Genomic DNA, 19,472 nt, shown 5'->3' with positions numbered 1-19,472 from the left:
CTTCACGAAGAATGTTGCAGATGCGATCTACCAGAGCTCGGGACAAGGGCAGATATGCCTGGCATTGTCTCGCACTCATTTGTAAATAGAAGAGTCCTCTTCGGTACACCCGTGGTCTGGCAACTCACCTCCATTGTCTGGGTCTCTCCTCCTGACCCTCTTGTTCATTCCCTGGACCCCCTTGACCCTGGACCTCAGGCCCGGCCTCCTCCTGGAGCTGCACTCTGCATCACCTCCCCCACTTTCACCTCCTGCCTTTCACTAGGACCCTCAAAAAGGCAAAAATTCAGCCCTGGATCCATTTTTGCTTTTACCGTCTCTCTGAGATGAAAAATTGAAGACATTAATGATTAATGGAGATAATCAAAATATTGAAGCTCACAACCTGTCACCTTTGGCGACTGTAATGGTCTTTGGCAGTTTCTGCCCTACTTGCATTGTCGTTGATGCTGTCTTGTCTTTGAGGCATCACCACCCACACCGAGGTGACCAAGGTGCCACCCCAGAAACGTGACATCTGAATCCCTGATTGCTATGAGAAGGTTTGAATGACAAGCGCTACCTAACCCTGGTCAGTGCCCCAATCTCTGATCCGACATTCTAATAAACAATAAGTTGCTGATGATTAATGACTGGAGGTCCTTTGGCCCATTAGGAATGCTAATTCTATTAACGGAATGCCATATATGCTGCACCTGTGCCTCCTCCCCAATTTCCTGCATTCCCAAATTATACATTCCGACGTGTTAATGTTGAGATGCAGTGAATGTAATGTTAAGCCATTGACTTCTGAGTATCCCTGTTACAGCGCTGATAAAGGCAATGGCTTCCAATGGCTTTCTTCCCAAAGAGCTCTTCCTCCTTTCTCTCCAATCAGACTCCAGTTCACTCTTGCAGTACCAGCTAGTTAGAGCCCACACCACCCCCCCCACAGAAAGGTCCCCTTAGTGCAGTGATGTGCTCTTCCCACACAGCCTCAGACCCCTCCCATTCAGGATTGCTTCTACTTTCAATTTATAACTACGCCATAACTCGGGTAGGGCAAGATGGTGGTTCTGTTACTATTATTTCAAAAGGAGCTTTGATCCTCCACCTCTCACTGTCCGTGTCCCAGAAATCTACCTGGAACCTCACAATGTGAAGGTAGAGCTCCCTCCTGTTATTCTCCAGCATCCCCAAATAATACTGGATCCCATAGTTGTTGTGGTGGACATTCCTATCCTCCCCCCAAGCCCATCACTACTGAAGGGCCCATGGCCCATGTGCACCTTTAACCTCCCTATCTAGCGGCTATGTGCACTGTCACCTATTGAGGTGAACCCTCCACCCCAGCAGAAAAACTTCACATACTCTCCCCCTTTATTGTGCTCCCCAAATACAAGCTGCAGATGCCTCCCATTGCCATCACCATACATCTGCAGCCCAGTACAGAGACAGGTAAGTCCATGGACAGCAACTGGGAGACAGCCCTGCACACCAAGCTGTGCATTATTCCTACTGAGCACACAGCCCTTGCCCCTCCCTGGAGTACAACGTGCTCCCAGAGAACACTTCTGCAGCATGGCCACTGCACCCCATGACTGTCTCCACTATTTGACTGTTGACTGTGAGATGCACAGAGCCCAGGACTGACTTTGCTCTCTGACACCTTTCCACAGAGCCCCAGGTATGCATCTACTCTCTGAGTCCTGACCACAAGCCCCAGATCAAGAACTTTAACCTTCGCATCATTCTCCATTGCCCTCATGACTGAAGACTACGCTGTCACCCTTCCCAACCCCCCGCCCAACTTATGAGTCTCTGTGTGACCCATCCCTCTTGTGCCACACTAACAGCCCCCCTCCACCCTTTCCTATTTGATAGCCTGCGTGCATCCCCTCCTATTCATACATGTGGTATCCCTTTCACCCCCGTGTTGGTCAGGGTTTCAGTTACCCTTGTCAGGCTCCAGCTTCCACCCCCTCGGTCTACCCTCTGCCTCCCATCGTTCCCCTTCCTCCTCCACCTCCTCACAAAACCTTCCTGCCCCTCTGCCTCCCATCCTGCCCCCAAACCCCAAACCCCTCACAAAGCCTTTCTTCCCCAATATCCCACCCCCCACACAACCTCTTCTCCGAATCGAAACGCTGGTTTCTGAATGCTCAGCCCTGTCTGAGTACCGGGGCACAGTGCTGTCGTTCTGGACGGTGGTGGCATCGCACCGGGAGCAGACCACCCCTACACCTGGTCGCAATACTGGTCAGTGTGTGAAAGTTGATCGCTGTGTGAGTACCGCCACACAGTGCTGTCCTTGTGACTACGGAGGCAGACCAACCCAAACAGCCCCAAGCAGTGTGGCATTCCATTAGCATTGCAATGACGTTGGCGCAGTGCTGTGGAAGGTAGGCTGTTGGTGTTGCATTCACCTCAGAGTTGCGAGCCAAGCGAGGTCCAACCTGTGCACCCTTTCTCAAACAAGATTCAGACCGATGTGATTTCCCGCTGGCGTGGAAGGCAGCATGTGATTCTGGCGAGAAGCTAACTTGATGAGCATTCAGGGGAATGGTAATGAGTGCAAATGGCACTCACGCCATTGCTCAGCAGGATATCCGACCCACCGTCGGGAGAATCGCAAGCTATTTTTTTTACCTCTACGGGTTTCTGATTTTTGGCCTCCCGCTAAATTTTCACTCCCGCCCACCACAAACTTTGCTGCGGGCCAGGATGAGGAAATTGCACGCTTTACTTCTCATACTTACCTGCAAACATTGGAAGAGGAGCAGGTCATTTTTAACCCATTAAACTGGTTCCTTCGCCGTTCAGTGAAATCATGGCTAACCTGCAGCCTAACTCCATCTTCCTGCCTTTGCCCTTTGATACCTTAGGCTAACAAAAACCTATAAATCTCCATTTTAACATTTACAATTAATCTGGCGTCAGTTGCCACTTGCAAAAGAGTATCAAATTTCGACCACCCTCTGTATGTAAAAGTGTGTTTTAATTTCACTCCTGAAGCATCTGGCTCTAATTTTCAGACTATATCCCATAGAATCCCAACAGCAGAAATACTTTCTATCTACCCTATCTGTTCCCCTTCACACTTTGAAAACTTGGATCAAATCGCCCCTTAACCTTTTAAATTTCAAGGAATACAACCCTGGTTTGTGTCATTTTTCCTCAAAATTTAACCACTGGAGTCCAGTTATCATTCAGGTGCACTCCCTCCCTTGGCCATTACATCCTCCCTATGATATGGTTTCCAGAGCTGCTTATAGTACATCAGATATGGTCCAGTCAGGACTTTGTATAGCTAAAACAAGACTTCAAACCCCATTGTATTTGGGATATAAAGATCAGAGGCCAGATTTTCATGGAGGAGATAGGAAAGTTGAGTTGGGAACCTTCCTGATCCAGCAGACCCACCTCCTTTAAAAAGGCCCCCGCCTGCCATATATTCATTCCTTGGAGCTGGGGACGGGATGGAGACGGGCCCACCGCCTCCAGAGGGAGGCCCGAGGCAGTAACAGAGGTAGGCGGATGGCAAAGCCAGCAGGGTAGAGCACCCAACTCTGTTTACTGGCACATTGGCCCAGTTGTAATGTTGAATGTCAAACCCTCACACCCCATATGCTCCCCTCATGCACCCCATGCCCCCTCCATGCCATGTATCCCATGTATCCTCCATAGCCACTCACCCAGCATCCATGGTAGGCAGACCTCAAGAGCCATGCCTTTGAAATGGACATGGAAAGAATTAAACTTTTAACAATCTAATAGAGCTCTCACTCAAATACATTGAGTGAAAAAAAAACACTCCAGACCCATTCAAAAATGTTAAGTCCCCTCAAGCAGCCAATCTGTTGTAAAAATAAACAAACATCTATTCAGTAACCACATCCAAGACAGATAATTCTTTAGTACATGTTAAAACTATCACTCAAACTGTCTACCCAACCCTGTGCTGAGATAAGTGATTCTGTAGCCAAGCATTCATAATGAGCTTAGCTATAAAAACAAACCATTACTGCCTCAATCATCGAAGCCTGTTGAAACTGCAAGAAACAGATGGCTTTTTTTTTGAGCTACACCAAGGGAAGAATTTTCCCCCCATCAGGGGGAAAGTTCAGGAGCGGGCGCGTGCGGGCTCGCCTCTGATCAGTGTCCCCAATTGGGGAAGTGCCGCCATTTTACATGGGCGGGCCAATTAAGGGCCGCCCAGTTTGACATCCACCAGGAAGTGCTATGCGCTCCCTGTGCGACGAAGGGGGGAAGAGAGATTCCCTCGGCCGGAGTGTGCTTTTTCGCGCATGCATGCGAGAGAGCGCACTTGTCTCCCTGAGGCTAAGTGCTGCCTCAGGGACATCAGCGTCAAATTCAAAAATGGTCAATGGACAAAAATAAAATTTCCCTGATCTGTCCCCTCATGTGACACTGTCACATGAGTTGGGACACGTCCATCACTTTTAATTAAACTTTTATTAAATTTTTAAAAACCTACACGAAACCTCATCCCGCCGGTGGATGAGGTTTCATGCTTTTCCTGAAGCCCGCCAGGGCTCCCAGTCTGCCCCCCGACCTTAAGGTTGGACGGGCAGGTCCATTAACTAGCTGAATTAGTTTTTAAGTGGCCTCAGTTGGCCGTTGACAGGTCGGCGGGCACACAGCGGATTCGGCTGCGCCCCTACCGACCTGAAAATTGAGATGACGCGGGGTGACGTCGGGAGTTCCGCCCATCATCCTGCGTCATTTAACGCATCGGCAAGTGGACCCCGCCCCCGCACCCCCCCACCCCACCCACCACCCCCCCCACCCCCACCCCGTTCGCTGAACTCAATATCCTGCCCCAAGTGTCCTATCAATCAAAGTAGTCCAGGAGCAGGTGACTGTTTCTTTTCTCGAGGTGAAAGCTTCAGACCAGTTTTTGCTGTCAAATATGAAGCACTGTGGACGTTTAAATTGCTTCAGATCATGTCACTGGAGATTCCAAGCACTATTGTTTTCCATTCTGAATGCATAATATTATTTTCCCAATTTGAAAATTACTCTAAAGCATCTCAACGCTTAACACAAGGCTGATCAATGTAATGGCCAACTTACTTTTTCAGGACAGAGCCCTATAACCGATCACTGCAGTAAAAACACATCTAACTATTGAAATTAAAAGAACAGATTTCTTTTTATATTGGAACTAGGTTTCCCCCGGGGTTCTCGACTCCTCCGAGATGCCCTGAACCACATATACTCACTGAAGCGGCCCAACTCCTCAAAAATAATAGGGTGGGGTGGGGGTGGGGGTGTGGTGGGGGAGAGGCGCTGGTGCATGGTTTGAACTGTCCATTCCCCACAATGGAACCAGCAAGGGCAGGGGTGCTGCATGGGACTTGCTATCCACATCCTTATCCCACGTCAGTAAAAATTGCCAGAAATGGGAATGGGGAAAAATTGGATCCCACCCACCATTCTTAAAGGACCCATGAGTCGACCCGACACAGCAAAAATTCAGGCTGAGCATCCCATTAGTTGAGCAAAATTTGAGCAACAGGTGAAGCTAGCTGTTTCACGCTGCTACTATGCATTAGCAAAACAAGTGGTATTTGTCATTAACAGGATGCTGCTGTCAAGCCAAAAAGATATTCTGCCTTTCACACAAATGCGTAATGTGGTATATGAATTTCAGTGCCAGTGTGATGCTAGGTATGTAGGCTGTACATCCCAAAGACTGGTGGATCATATCAAACAGCATGTCCCAGCTGCTGTGCGCAACTGTCAAGGTTCAGACTGTACCCAACCAGCCTGTGCTTGCAAAACTCAAAAGCACAGTGTCCAACATTAGATGTGATTCCCTGATTGGATAACATTTTCTAAATAATCCTCTAATGTGCTAAAAATTATGCTGACAACCAATTTAAGATTGTCAGCCAGGCTCACAATGTGGCACATTCATGTGTACTGGAAGCTACAGATATTAATACACAGGGCCCTGTTCTTTGCAGACAGAAAGAACATGTACACACATTGCGCCTGTTGCAGCTAAAGAAAATAAGCGATAGCCATTCGCCGGTTCATTCCTCAGGGCAATGTCTTGACGAATCAGAGTCAAGCTGCCTAGTTTAAATTTCAAACAATGTTTGGCAGTTTACTGCCAGTCACTTTTAACTGGTGCATTCTCCATGCCATGCCTCAGATCAGAGTCCACTTGCCAACCAACCAGCACTCTCTTCTCTTACGGTTTAAAGTTGTTGCTTCCCCTGACATTGGTATTCTTGTGATTGCTCTGATGAGTGTCAGATGAAAAGCTTCGACAAAATGTCTTTTTTCAGCAATATTCCATTAGACTTTTATTCCCTTTGCCCGTTACTGACATTGATTGCTATACCTGGACCCCAAGTCTCTTTTGACCCATACTGCTTCATGTTCCTATCTCTTGCACTTGTTTGTTTTACCTGCTAAATAAATCTTCCTACCTTGCTAAAGTTTTCCTTGTTCTCTTCATCCACTTCCCACGATGTAACTGCTGCTGTTACACTGTGAGGTTAAGTGCAAGACACACATTCAAGAAAACACAAGCATTCCTACGTTCAAATTAGACAGCAACACCAATCCTTACAATCCAGTCGGTGATATTTGGTTGTCTCTTCTGAATGTGCTCTCCAGGAGCAGAGCCCAGCCCCTCACCATCAGGAAGTGATAAGTAACTCTTGTCTTGCATAGATACATGTGGGTACAACAATTAACCCTAATGTATAAAATTACCAAATAAACTTTACACAGCTATCTGATTCTATTTCGATCATTTTGATTGTGAAGTATCACTACATAGGTCAGGTTTATACAGGATTTAGAAGAAGATATGCAGACGTTTACAAACATGATCGGATATGAAATCCAGACCTTAATCAGAAATCTTCTTGGGAGTCCTCAACCTCATCATTGTCTACAGTTGGGAAAGACTCTCTTGATTCTAAAGATGTCGACAGTTCAATAAACTATTCCAGCTTTGTTACCCACTTTCTTGAGGTTTCTTCTCCTATTCTATGTAATGCCTGTTTATGATACAGAGGCAGATTGCAAAATGAAATGGTCTGCTCAGCAGCTCAGCTTTAAGTTCTATTTTCTCTCCCTCCGCAGAGTGACGATTTTAGGATCAATATTATTTGGCATGTGTCAAAGACACAAAACTTGCAATTTCTTTTGCGAAAGGCAAACAACCTTATTGCAGTGATGTGGCAAACTATGCACTCAGTTTAAAGCACAGTGAATGAGTAAGATATTCCCTGGTAGGGAGGTGTTAAAGGGACATCGCCTGATTTCTGCAGATATGACAAAATGATCCTCTAAATAACAGCTATGCACTAAAAATTTAAATATTTCAGTCTTCCTTATTCAAACAAAAATATTCCAATCGGTTCTCTATGAAAAAGCACTGTCCTATTTCTTATACAAGACCTGAGCTTATTAATTCCTTCGTTGCAGTATTTGTTGTCAGAGGTGCCAACTTTCAAATGAGACACGAGACCTTTACGGAGTGTAAGATGTTGCGGTCCCTCTTCTGTTATTTGAGGGAGCGGCTCCTCTATTTCTGGCAGCACTTCAATCCCACAATTCCTGGTCTTTGGCTAACTGACCCAGTGGCGGGTGGGTAGGTTAGAGGACCTCTTTATAGTCCCACTGTTGGGCCTGGCGATTAACAGGCTCTGGTGCAACATGGTTGATGGGGGGGCGGTATTTTCTCCAGCTGCCTATACTCCTCTTCTGTGGCTTCATCCGCACCCTCGTGTCGCTGGAGAGGGAGAACGCAGTGTCCACTGATGGGCTTGAGCTTTTCTGCAACCGATGGGCAGTGGTGTTGTGGATAAGGCGGGACAAAATTATCATTTGGTTAAGTTTCCATTTTAAGTTAGTTTTGTTGTAATTTGTAAGTTATGCCATGCAGCTCTTTTCAGGGAGCACTGACGATTTAAGTGTTCCCATTTGATAATGTGATCACTTTTTATCAATTGAGTTAAAAGGGGTTGGATTGAGGTCCCGTCGTCCCCGTCAGGTGAACATAGAATATTTCACAGCACTATTCAAAGAGAAAACAGCAACTTCTCCTCGTGGTCGGCTCTTTAGCTTTTACAAGCTCCTCACTTCCCTCACGGCCACCCTGAAACACAGGGAACATACCAAATCTCCTAGCCCCCAGCGCTGCTGGAAGGGCCCTCATACGCTGTCCAAATGCACTCGCTGCATGGTATCTTCTCAAGGGCAGAAATATTCCATACACCGGTCGCTTTAAAATCAGGGAGGGAACACAAACACTTTCCAAACGGTTGGAGAGGAAATACGAAAGACCGTTTTAAAAGAGATGGGCCAGCACCGAGCAGGCGCCCGACCCGAACTGGCGTGGAAATAGCGCCAGATGAAAGCCGGGGTGGCGGGGGGGGGGGGGCGGGGGGAGAATGGCGACGTCTTCGCCCACACGCGGTGGTATCTCGCTCGGCGGGCGCAGCCCGGCAGCCGGAAGCATGCCCGCCGACAATCAAGCGGGGGCCATTACGCCCGTTAGCGATGCAACGAACGGCGCCATTTTACATTTACGGTCGGCGGACGGGCCGTTCTCCCTGGCGGCCTTCACACTTTTTGCTCGAACCTCGATCCAGGACCGGCTGGAAATCTCCCGGGGGGGAATAAAATAAAAAGATCTATCTGGGGACTTTTTTTTATGAGGTTATGATTTCAGGTGCTTGGTTGTTGCTGCGCGGACACGTCTTTGCAGCACGGTTGTCGTGTCCTTTTATCCTGTGGGTGGGGGATCCGCAGCCTCCCCGGGGCAGCTGTCGGCCTTCAGGGAGCTCGCTCGAAGCGCTCACCCGTTTCCCTAGGTTATGTCGGCCCCGCCCCTCTTCCTGCCCCTCCTCCGCCCCGCCCCAGCAGCGCTGAGCATCATGGTCGGGGGTTGTGGGGGCGGGGCTAACCGCAGCCGGCGGCCTACTTCCCGTCCGCTCCCGGGCCAGGCGACTGAAAAAAAACCCAGGCCGCGGCATGGCTCAACTTCACCTCCGCCATTTCCCATCAAAGGTTTTGCGGTCGTCACACCTGTAACCCAAAACAAAAACAGAATTACCTGGAAAAACTCAGCAGGTCTGGCAGCATCGGCGGAGAAGAAAAGAGTTGACGTTTCGAGTCCTCATGACCCTTCGACACAATCTGTCGAAGGGTCATGAGGACTCGAAACGTCAACTCTTTTCTTCTCCGCCGATGCTGCCAGACCTGCTGAGTTTTTCCAGGTAATTCTGTTTTTGTTTTGGATTTCCAGCATCCACAGTTTTTTTGTTTTTATCTCTGTGTTTAATTGACTGCCACTGCTCTTCAAGAAATGCCTACCTCCTTGAAGAAGTTCTGTTCTTCTCTGCGACAAGATTTCCGTATCTCTCTGTTGTCTTGCTCACCTTCATTGCTTTCCATTTCCCTCCTGGTGTTTGACAAGGTGTTTGCTAAAACCCGCTTTCACAGCCATATCTCCTTTCTCAGTGACTGTCTCCGTCTCCGACTTACCCCACGTGGATTTCAACTGAAATTCCACCCCTCATGTTTCAAACCCACCCAGGATTACAGGTATCTCCGGGACATAAAACGTTTCTCGGACTGCTGTTCCCGTCGCATTCTGAAATCCACACTCAGTGCCATGCGCCGCCTTATGAACACACTCGACCTCTCCCTCCAGCAGCACCGCCATACCCTTTTTCAAAGCTGCGCGTGTCCCCAGTTTCATTTTATTCTTCGGCTCATCCGACGCCTCAACAAGAAACTTTTTCTCTTTCTCTCAAGTGCTAAGGAACACAAGCTCCAACAACTCATCGACACCAACACCCATCTAGGACCCTCCACCCCTGCCCGTCCCTCCGTCCCCACCCCATCTTCCAATCCTAGCCCCAACCATGTATTCACTATACCCCCTGACCTTCCCCTCTCCGATGCTGAACGTTCAGTGCTCAGCAAAGGACTTAGTTTCATACCCTTACGCCCTCACCTCAATGAATTTCGGGCTCGGCATGATGCTGAACTCTTCTTCCGCTGTCTTCGTCTCCGGGCTCACTTCTTTGGGCAGGAGACCTCTCCCCAATCAACGGATCCTTTCACCCACCTCCCATATTCTCCCTCCACCTGGACCCCTCCCTCTGGATTCTCACCTTCTTTGATCTTTTCATTGAGAACTGTCGGCGCAACATTAGTCGTCTCAATTTCTCTGCTCCTCTCACCCATTCTAATCTCTCTCTCTCTGAACTTACTGCACTCCATTCTCTCAGGTCCAACCCTGACATTGTCATCAAACCCGCTGACAAGGGTGGTGCTGTTGTTGTCTGGCGCACTGACCTCTACCTCACGGAGGCTGAGCGTCAACTCGCAGACACTTCCTCCTACCTCTCCCTGGACCATGACCCCACCACTGAACATCAAGCCATTGTTTCCAGGACTGTCACTGACCTCATGTCTTTTGGGGATCTTCCTCCCACAGCTTCCAACCTGATAGTCGCCCAACCTCGGACGGCCCGCTTCTATCTCCTACCCAAAATCCACAAACAGAACTGCCCCGGTAGACCGATCGTCTCAGCTTGCTCCTGCCCCACAGAACTCATTTCTTGTTATCTTGACTCCCTTCTCTCTCCCCTTGTCCAGTCCCTTCCCACCTACATCCATGATTCCTCTGACACCTTACGTCACATCAACAATTTCCAGTTCCCTGGCCCCAACCGCTTCCTCTTCACCATGGACGTCCAATCCCTCTACACCTCCATCCCCCACAAGGATGGTCTGAGGGCCCTTAGCTTCTTCCTCGAACAGAGGCCCAAACAATCCCCATCCACCACTACTCTACTCCGTCTGGCTGAACTTGTTCTCACACTGAACAATTTCTCCTTCAACTCCTCTCACTTCCTCCAAAAAAAAAGTTCTGTCGAAGGGTCATGAGGACTCGAAACGTCAACTCTTTTCTTCTCCGCCGATGCTGCCAGACCTGCTGAGTTTTTCCAGGTAATTCTGTTTTTGTTTTGGATTTCTAGCATCCGCAGTTTTTTTGTTTTTACACCTGTAACCCTGTAACCCTTTCCTGCAGGCTGTGCGTGGCAAGCAGCACCCTTTGTATCTGATGGTCCCGGGGACAGTAAGCTGCTCATTTGCCTTCATGCTGCCGGTGGCAACAGCTCCGAACGCCATTGTCTTCAGCACAGGGCACTTACGAGTCAAGGACATGGTACGTGAAAACTGATGTCTTAAAATATCTATCGTCATTAATAAGATAGGTAAAGGGTGTAAAGTGCTCCAGACACCGCACTATTATAAGCAGGGCTGAGCGGTTTGTTCTGACTAGATGCAGTTTTACTTCGAGGGAGGTGCAATATTTTGGCCATTACACCCAGCCATTCTCTCCCTTCTTCCATTGCCTTTCATGTGCCAAGGAAAATTCTCCTTCAATTGTGCGATTCAGGGATTCTAATCGGCGCTTTGATGATTACATTCCAAAGTAACGTTACAGAGCCACAAAACTGCTTCGGCCTGATTTTGATTTTTTTTTTTGTTCTGGCGATCATAATGCAAATCCAGAAAAGACACCGAATGTATTTTCATAGAAGTTTGTGCTGTCACCTGGTGGGGAGGCTCAATCAGTTACCTTTAGGGTGACTCGGTCTCTTGAGTTTTATGTCCCAATTATGGGGAGAGGGCCCGACTTCCAATCAGAGTCTCTTCTTGACGATGTGGTATCAATGTCATGGTCGATAAAAATTTCAACACAGGAATTAATCACCAAAAGCAAAAAAAATCTTTTTTTTTAACACGGGGGTTATTTTACAAATCCGCACATTCAACAGGAAAGCTCCTCACTGAGGAATATATTCAGGCTCAGGGGAGGTCATTAACGTTGCCACCTGAATTTTTGACATGAGCCCTGTCCACTTTGCAGATAGTGCGAACCCTTTCCCTTCGAAGGGAAACTAAAGCTGGTTTTGTCTCACCAGGTGAAGGCGGGATTGATGCTGAACATCCTGGGAATCATCCTAGTTAACATCGCCATCAACACATGGGGCCACCTCATCTTCAAGTTCTCAACATTCCCTAAATGGGCGGGGACGTACATAAACAACACCAACAGAGCAGCCATGAGCGTGAACCTGGTTCTTATGACTACATCAGATTGATCGGACCCATGTGCTGCCTTGGCATGGCTGATGCCCTTTCTCCAGCCAGCCTTCAAAGACTGTTCAGATCAGCAATGAGACCCAGTTTCAATGGGCCACACTCTTAAACAGCTGATGTTTCTATAAACAATTTGCGTTGGTTTCATTGGCGGGGAAGAACGATATGAGTATTTTGCAAAACCTTGTGTATCCAACCTATTGAAGTTCACTTACACCAGGACAGAAGTGAGAGAGTGGACCCACATTTTTCAGGACGTTATTTTATACCTGCCGACATTGGCTTTGTTGAAAGTCATTTGCTATTCCTTCCACATTTCCTCTCTCTGTGTCTCACCTGGTCACGCACAACATCTTGGCAAGTGATCAGCTTGCTCACAATCCTACTTTACAACAAGTGACAAGCCCCTAAGAATTATGGAAGAGCAGTCTACCCTCTCTTCAATTTTTCAATGCCAGTGAAACAAAGTCTAACATTTCAGTATAGGAGACATTCCAAAGTTGGGGCTATCTTTATTGCTGTAATAATAATACAGTAATACAAAAATAAACATATTTGTAAAACTATTTTTAGAAAATACATAACTTTTTCTTATCCTGTCTCTCTTGCCATTATTCTTTACTTCCTCTTGTTTTTATTTCCGGCTTCACCAACATTTCTAGTTAATATACTTCGTTGCTACATTTTACTTTCTCAAAAGCAAATGTTAATTCCATACTTTTTCTTCCCAGTGGCATGCCATTCTTTTGTAGGTGCATGCAATGTTAAAACAAAGCATGGCTGCTTTCCGGAAAACCAGATCTAAATGTGGTCTAACAGTGTCCTAGAACTGCTGAGACACAACCAACAAGGTTTCAAATTACGTGGGTTTGAATCTCTAGGCCAAGACTTGCACTTGGTGAAATCAGTGGACATTGGCATTGGTTCCCCTTTATACTCTCACTTCTGTCTCTCCCTGTATTGTGACCTGAATGCACCTGGTCAGCAACAGTGAAAATTAACTTCTCGCTTGTAACTTTTCTTAAACCAGCATTTTAGTTCAAGAATATAAAAGAGCCATTTCTTAAGTGCAAAATAACATGCATTTAGAATTGAACCCTCAAGGGCAATTAGGGATGAGCAACAAATGCCGGCCTTGCCAGTAATGTTCACATCCCGCCAAAGAATAAAAAAGATACCTACACTTGAGGGTTGATCTACTCAGATGAAACGCACCCTTGTAAAGCAATGAGTTCTTGTATCTTGTATTTATTCTAAAGCTCATGTACATAATACATTTTGCTTTGTTGACCCTAAGATTTACAAAAACAGGTACATTAAATGTTTTTTTAAGTGTAGTGCTCCCATTATTCCGTAAGAAAATAGGAACCTGCTGTAACGTTCTATGTAATGCCTCAGAAAATTTGTTAATCCAGGATTCTCCTCAGAACAGAGAAGGTTAAGAGAAGATTTGATAGAGGCGATCGAAATCATAAATTGTTTTGATAGAATAAATAAGGAGAAACTATTTCCAGTGGTACAAGGGTTAGTAATCAGAGGTCATTGATTTAAGATGATTGACAAGAGATTTTTTTTGTTTGCACAGCGAATTGTTGCAATCTGTTGCCTGAAAAGGTGGTGAAACCTGATTCACTATTAACTTCCAAATAAGAACTGGATACAATCTTGAAGCGAAAAATTTACAGTAATATGGTGAAAGGGCAAAGGATTGGAATTAACTTGATAGCTCTTTCAAAGGGCTTGCACTGGCATGATGGGCTGAATGGCCTCCATCTGGGCTATATCATCGTATAATTCTCTGATCCACGATTAGATTCAATGTTGATGGCCATAGTCAGCCTCCCGTGTTCTAACGCACTGAGGGCATTGTAGATACATACCAAAATATACCTTTTTGGAACAGAAAAAAAATAACACAACAATGACGATAATATGTCATTTATAATTTGCATAACAAAATATCCCAAGCTGCTTCACAGGAGAAAATTTTAAACAACATTAGGCCACAAGTCACACATGGAGATATGAGGACAGATAACCAAAAACTTATACAGAGGTAGGTTTTACAGAACATCTTAAAGGAAGGAAGAGAGGGGTTTAGAGGCATGCATAGAATATGTACATGAATTGCTAAGGATATTGAGTAAAAACTTAAAAATTCATTTATAATCTGTCATTGCAGCTCTATGGTATCATAAGATCAGGAAAGAGAGAGTTAATACGCATAAATATGTATGGAGAGCAGAAACCTCAGAATCTCAATTCGGAAAGTGAGGTAGAATTGCATTTACACCTTTTACATCCTCAGAACATCCCAAAGTACTTTACAGGCAATTAAGCACTTTCAAAATGTAGTCACCGTTGTAACATTGGAAACTTGTGCACAGCAAGCTCCCACAAACAGCAATATACATGATAATGATCAGATAACCAAGTGGTTTAGCGATGTTGATTGAAGGACAGATATTGGCTAGGACATCAGGGAGAACTCCCCTTCTTTTCTTCAAAAATCGTGACATGGGAATCTTTTACATCAACCTCAGAGGCACACTGAGGACTATATTAAATGCCTCATTTAAAACACAGCACTCCCTCAGTAATGCACTGGGGCCGAGGCTTGAGTTCACAACATTGTGACTCGGAAATGAGAGTGCTACCAAATAAGCCCATGGCTAATACCTGGGTGACAGTATCACACAGACAACAGAAGAGAGTCAACCAGGGACCTGAGCTCTGCCCTTCCCCCACCTCCATTTACCTGCCATGGGTGGCGAAGAAGCAGCCAGAGTCAGTCCTGAGGAGTGCAGTGGATGAAGGGGGATGTACAGTTTGGGGCACCATTCAGATTTTCTATCATACCCCACTATAATAGCGGTGTTCAAAATGATGAAGTGTTTTGGTAGAATAAATAAAAAGAAACTGTTTCCACTGACAGGATGATTGCGAACCAGAGGATGCCTGGTACTACAGGGAAAAGGCAGGGAGTGGCACTGGGTGGGCTGGTCTTGCAGAGGGTCAGCACAGACTTATAATGGGCTGAATGGCCTTCTGTGTTGTAACCATTCAAGTATTTTATTATCCCATTGGCATTGGGCAAGAAGCACAATGAAGACCTATTTGTAACAGAGAAGCCAATCTGCAGTTACAAGCACCTCACCATGAGGTGGTGCTCTGGCATTAGTTACCCTCACCACAATTTCTGGGACAAAAACAGAAGTACCTGGAAAAACTCAGCAGGTCTGGCAGCATCGGCGGAGAAGAAAAGAGTTGACGTTTTGAGTCCTCATGACCCTTCAACAGAACTGATTTTTCTTTACAATGAGAGGGGTGAAATATAAGCTGGTTTAAGATGGGTGGGGGTGGGGGGGGGGGGGGGGGGGGGTGGGGGAGGAGAGAAGTGGAGGGGGTGTGTTGTTGTAGGGACAAACAAGCAGTGATAGGAGCAGATCATCAAAAGATGTCACAGACAACAGAACAAAAGAACACATAGGTGTTGAAGTTGGTGATATTATCTAAACGAATGTGCTAATTAAGAATGGATGGTAGGGCACTCAAGGTATAGCTCTAGTGGGGGTGGGGGGGGGATAAAAGATTTTAAAATAATGGAAATAGTTGGGAAAAGAAAAATCTATATAAATTATTGGAAAAAAAAACAAAAGGAAGGGGGAAGAAACAGAAAGGGGGTGGGGATGGAGGAGGGAGTTCAAGACCTAAAGTTGTTGAATTCAATATTCAGTCCGGAAGGCTGTAAAGTGCCTAGTCGAAAGATGAGGTGCTGTTCCTCCAGTTTGCGTTGGGCTTCACTGGAACAATGCAGCAAGCCAAGGACAGACATGTGGGCAAGAGAGCAGGATAGAGTGTTAAAATGGCAAGCAACAGGGAGGTTTGGGTCATTCTTGCGGACAGATCGCAGGTGTTCTGCAAAGCGGTCGCCCAGTTTACATTTGGTCTCTCCAAAGTAGAGGAGACCGCATTGGGAGCAACGAATACAGTAGACTAAGTTGGGGGAAATGCAAGTGAAATGCTGCTTCACTTGAAAGGAGTGTTTGGGCCCTTGGACGGTGAGGAGAGAGGAAGTGAAGGGGCAGGTGTTACATCTTTTGCGTGGGCATGGGGAGGTGCCATAGGTGGGGGTTGAAGAGTAGGGGGTGATGGAGGAGTGGACCAGGGTATCACGGAGGGAACGATCCCTACGGAATGCCGCCAGGGTGGGGTGAAGGGAAGATGTGTTTGGTGGTGGCATCATGCTGGAGTTGGCGGAAATGGTGGAGGATGATCCTTTGAATGCGGAGGCTGGTGGGGTGATAAGTGAGGACCAGGGGGGCCCTGTCATGTTTCTGGGAGAGAGAAGGCGTGAGGGCGGATGCGCGGGAGATGGGCCAGACACGGTTGAAGGCCCCGTCAACCACCGTGGATGGAAAACCTCGGTTAAGGAAGAAGGAGGACATGTCAGAGGAACTGTTTTTGAAGGTAGCATCATCGGAACAGATGCAACGGAGGCGAAGGAACTGAGAGAATGGGATGGAGTCCTTACAGGAAGCGGGGTGTGAGGAGCTGTAGTCGAGGAAGCTGTGGGAGTCGGTAGGCTTGTAATAGATATTGGTGGACAGTCTATCACCAGAGATTGAGACAGAGAGGTCAAGGAAGGGAAGGGAAGTGTCAGAGATGGACCACGTGAAAATGATGGAGGGGTGGAGATTGGAAGCAAAATTAATAAATTTTTCCAAGTCCCAACGAGAGCATGAAGCAGCACCGAAGTAATCATCAATGTACTGGAGAAAGAGTTGTGGGAGGGGGCCGGAGTAGGACTGGAACAAGGAATGTTCTACATACCCCATAAAGAGACAGGCATAGCTGGGGCCCATGCGGGTACCCATAGCCACACCTTTTATTTGGAGGAAGTGAGAGGAGTTGAAGGAGAAATTGTTCAGTGTGAGAACAAGTTCAGCCAGACGGAGGAGAGTAGTGGTGGATGGGGATTGTTCGGGCCTCTGTTCATGGAAGAAGCTAAGGGCCCTCAGACCATCCTGGTGGGGGATGGAGGTGTAGAGGGATTGGACGTCCATGGTGAAGAGGAAACGGTTGGGGCCAGGGAACTGGAAATTGTTGATGTGACGTAAGGTGTCAGAGGCATCACGGATGTAGGTGGGAAGGGACTGGACAAGGGGAGAGAGAAGGGAGTCAAGATAACGAGAAATGAGTTCCGTGGGGCAGGAGCAAGCTGACACGATCGGTCTACCGGGACAGTTCTGTTTGTGGATTTTGGGTAGGAGGTAGAATTTCTGGGTGTGTCTTGCCTGTTTAATTGGGGTTGAAGGGTTTAGAGATTTTCACCTTAAGAAACTGGCTGCAAGATGCACTGCAGCAAATTGCCAAGACTCCTTCAACAGCACCTTCCAAACCCGTGACCTCTACTGCCTGAAAGGACAAGGGCAGCTGACGCATGGTAACGCCACCACCTGCAAGTTCCCCTCCAAGTCACACGCCACCCCGACATGGAGCTGTATGACCGTTCCTTCAGTGTTACAGGATCAAACCCCTGGAACCCCCTTTCTAAAAAGGCGTAAATAAACCAGAGACCGTGGCAGTTCAAGAAGGCAGCTCACTTCCACCTTCTCAAGGGCAATTAGGGATGGGCATAAATGAATATAAATAAGCTGACCCACTTGCCAATGTGTCTGTCTCCTCCTATCTGCTCTGCAATTATGCAAAATGCCACCAATGAATTGTTGGACAAGAAATCTTTGCAAGCACCTAAACTCATTATGCTGGCAAAATAAAAAAAAGGCTGCATGTTGTTGTGATCTGGAATGCGCTAACTGAAAGGGTGGTGAGGGTGGGCTCAATAATACCTTTCAAAAGAGAAGCGGATAAATATTTGAGGGAAAAAATACATAAGAGCATGGTAAATGGGACTAATTGGACAGTTCATTCAAGGAGTCAGCACTCACATGATGATCCACATGACTTCCTCCTGTGCTGGTCATGCTGCGTTTTATTATAAAAGATATATTGCGCTAACTGTTTAACTTCTATACCAAAGAAAACATTAAGGAGGTCTTTGTTTCTTTTACTTTCTTCTCATTTTAGTGTGAGCAGTGGAATCGACCGTGAGAGAGGAACCAGACGCTGGAAGCGATCCAACAGTAGCCATCAAAGCAGAGTTAGATACACGCTTGAAAAGAAGAAATCTCTAAGGCTATGGGAACGGAGACTAATAGGAGAGTTTTATTTTCCCAAAGAAATAAAACCAGAAGTGCTAGAAATAGCAGGTCGGGCAGCATCTCTGGAAAGAGAAATCAAGTTAGCGTTTCAGATCTTTCGTCAGAACTGAAAAGACTTAGGGGCAGGATTTTGACCTTGGTGGGCGGGCGCGTGCCCAATCCACTCAAGGGGAAAAATGACGCACATCGACGTTGGGCGAGGGTCCCGACATCAACGCGCACTCGCGCGATATTTCGGTCAGCGGGCGCACATGGGAGACAGAGCCGCACCCGCCATTAATTAAGAGGCCAGTTAAGGCCCTTGACACCCCAATTGTCGGCGATTTAACATTGCCCGTACGATTTCTCGCACGTCACGCGGGCAAAACAGGCAGGCGGGCAGGCCACAATTTGCAAAAGCTCATCCACGGGCTGAATAAGATGGGTCAGCAGCATTGTCAATGTGAGTAGTGTGGAGTTTTGGAGATCATGTGCTGCTGGGTTGCTCATTTGAACCGGACAGCCTCACCTCGGTTCAGAGCTTCATTCTGAGCATTTCTAGGCTTCATTTCGGGACTCATTGGTGTCTTCCAGGCCCCCGGAGGATTCAGACTGTGTGGGGTATCAGACAGCCTTCCATAACCCTGGGAATGGGGAATGTGGTCTCTGCTGGAGGCACCTCCTCTGAGGAGGAAGAGAGGGGCAGAAGGGAGAGGAGGCCAGGTGTCCCAATGCAGCTTCCAGGGGAGGGGCCTGTGGGAGGAGAGGCACAGGCACCAGGGGGCAGGGCCAGCTGGCAATCCAAGGCAGAAGGGGTTGCCGAAGATGGCACTATCCTGCTGCCAGGGTTTGCAGGCAGTAATGCAGCTACCTCAATATGTCTGAGGTGCAATGCCAAAGGAGGCTCCGCCTCTCCAGAGAGACTATTAACTCCATCTGTCAGAGGATCGGCCCTGAGCTCAGCTCTGACTGTGGGTGGACACCCCATGCCAGCGGCTCTAAAGGTCACAGTGGCCCTCAACTTCTATGCCTCTGGCTCTTTCCAAGGCTCAATGGGGGATCTGTGTGGAGTCTCCCAATCAGCTGTCCACATTGCATCAAACTAGTGAGAGCAGC

The 19,472-nt window shown here is 47.2% G+C and overlaps 1 protein-coding gene across 1 annotated transcript in view; it reads left to right on the top strand.

Annotated features, from left to right (window-relative positions):
• The window catches only part of LOC121287499 (solute carrier family 13 member 3-like), a 68,755-nt gene extending 56,600 nt beyond the window's left edge, over positions 1-12,155 (top strand). Inside the window, exons 12-13 of the mRNA XM_041205433.1 lie at positions 11,075-11,212; positions 11,976-12,155. Of these exons, the coding sequence (XP_041061367.1) occupies positions 11,075-11,212; positions 11,976-12,155 (318 nt within the window). The remainder of the gene's footprint in view (positions 1-11,074; positions 11,213-11,975) is intronic.
• Positions 12,156-19,472: the final 7,317 nt, after the last annotated feature.

Source organism: Carcharodon carcharias, chromosome 14, assembly GCF_017639515.1.
Source record: "Carcharodon carcharias isolate sCarCar2 chromosome 14, sCarCar2.pri, whole genome shotgun sequence".
Lineage (NCBI taxonomy): Eukaryota > Metazoa > Chordata > Chondrichthyes > Lamniformes > Lamnidae > Carcharodon > Carcharodon carcharias.
The sequence above is the reverse complement of the archived record's forward strand: the minus strand, read 5'-3'. Positions and strand labels throughout refer to the sequence as shown.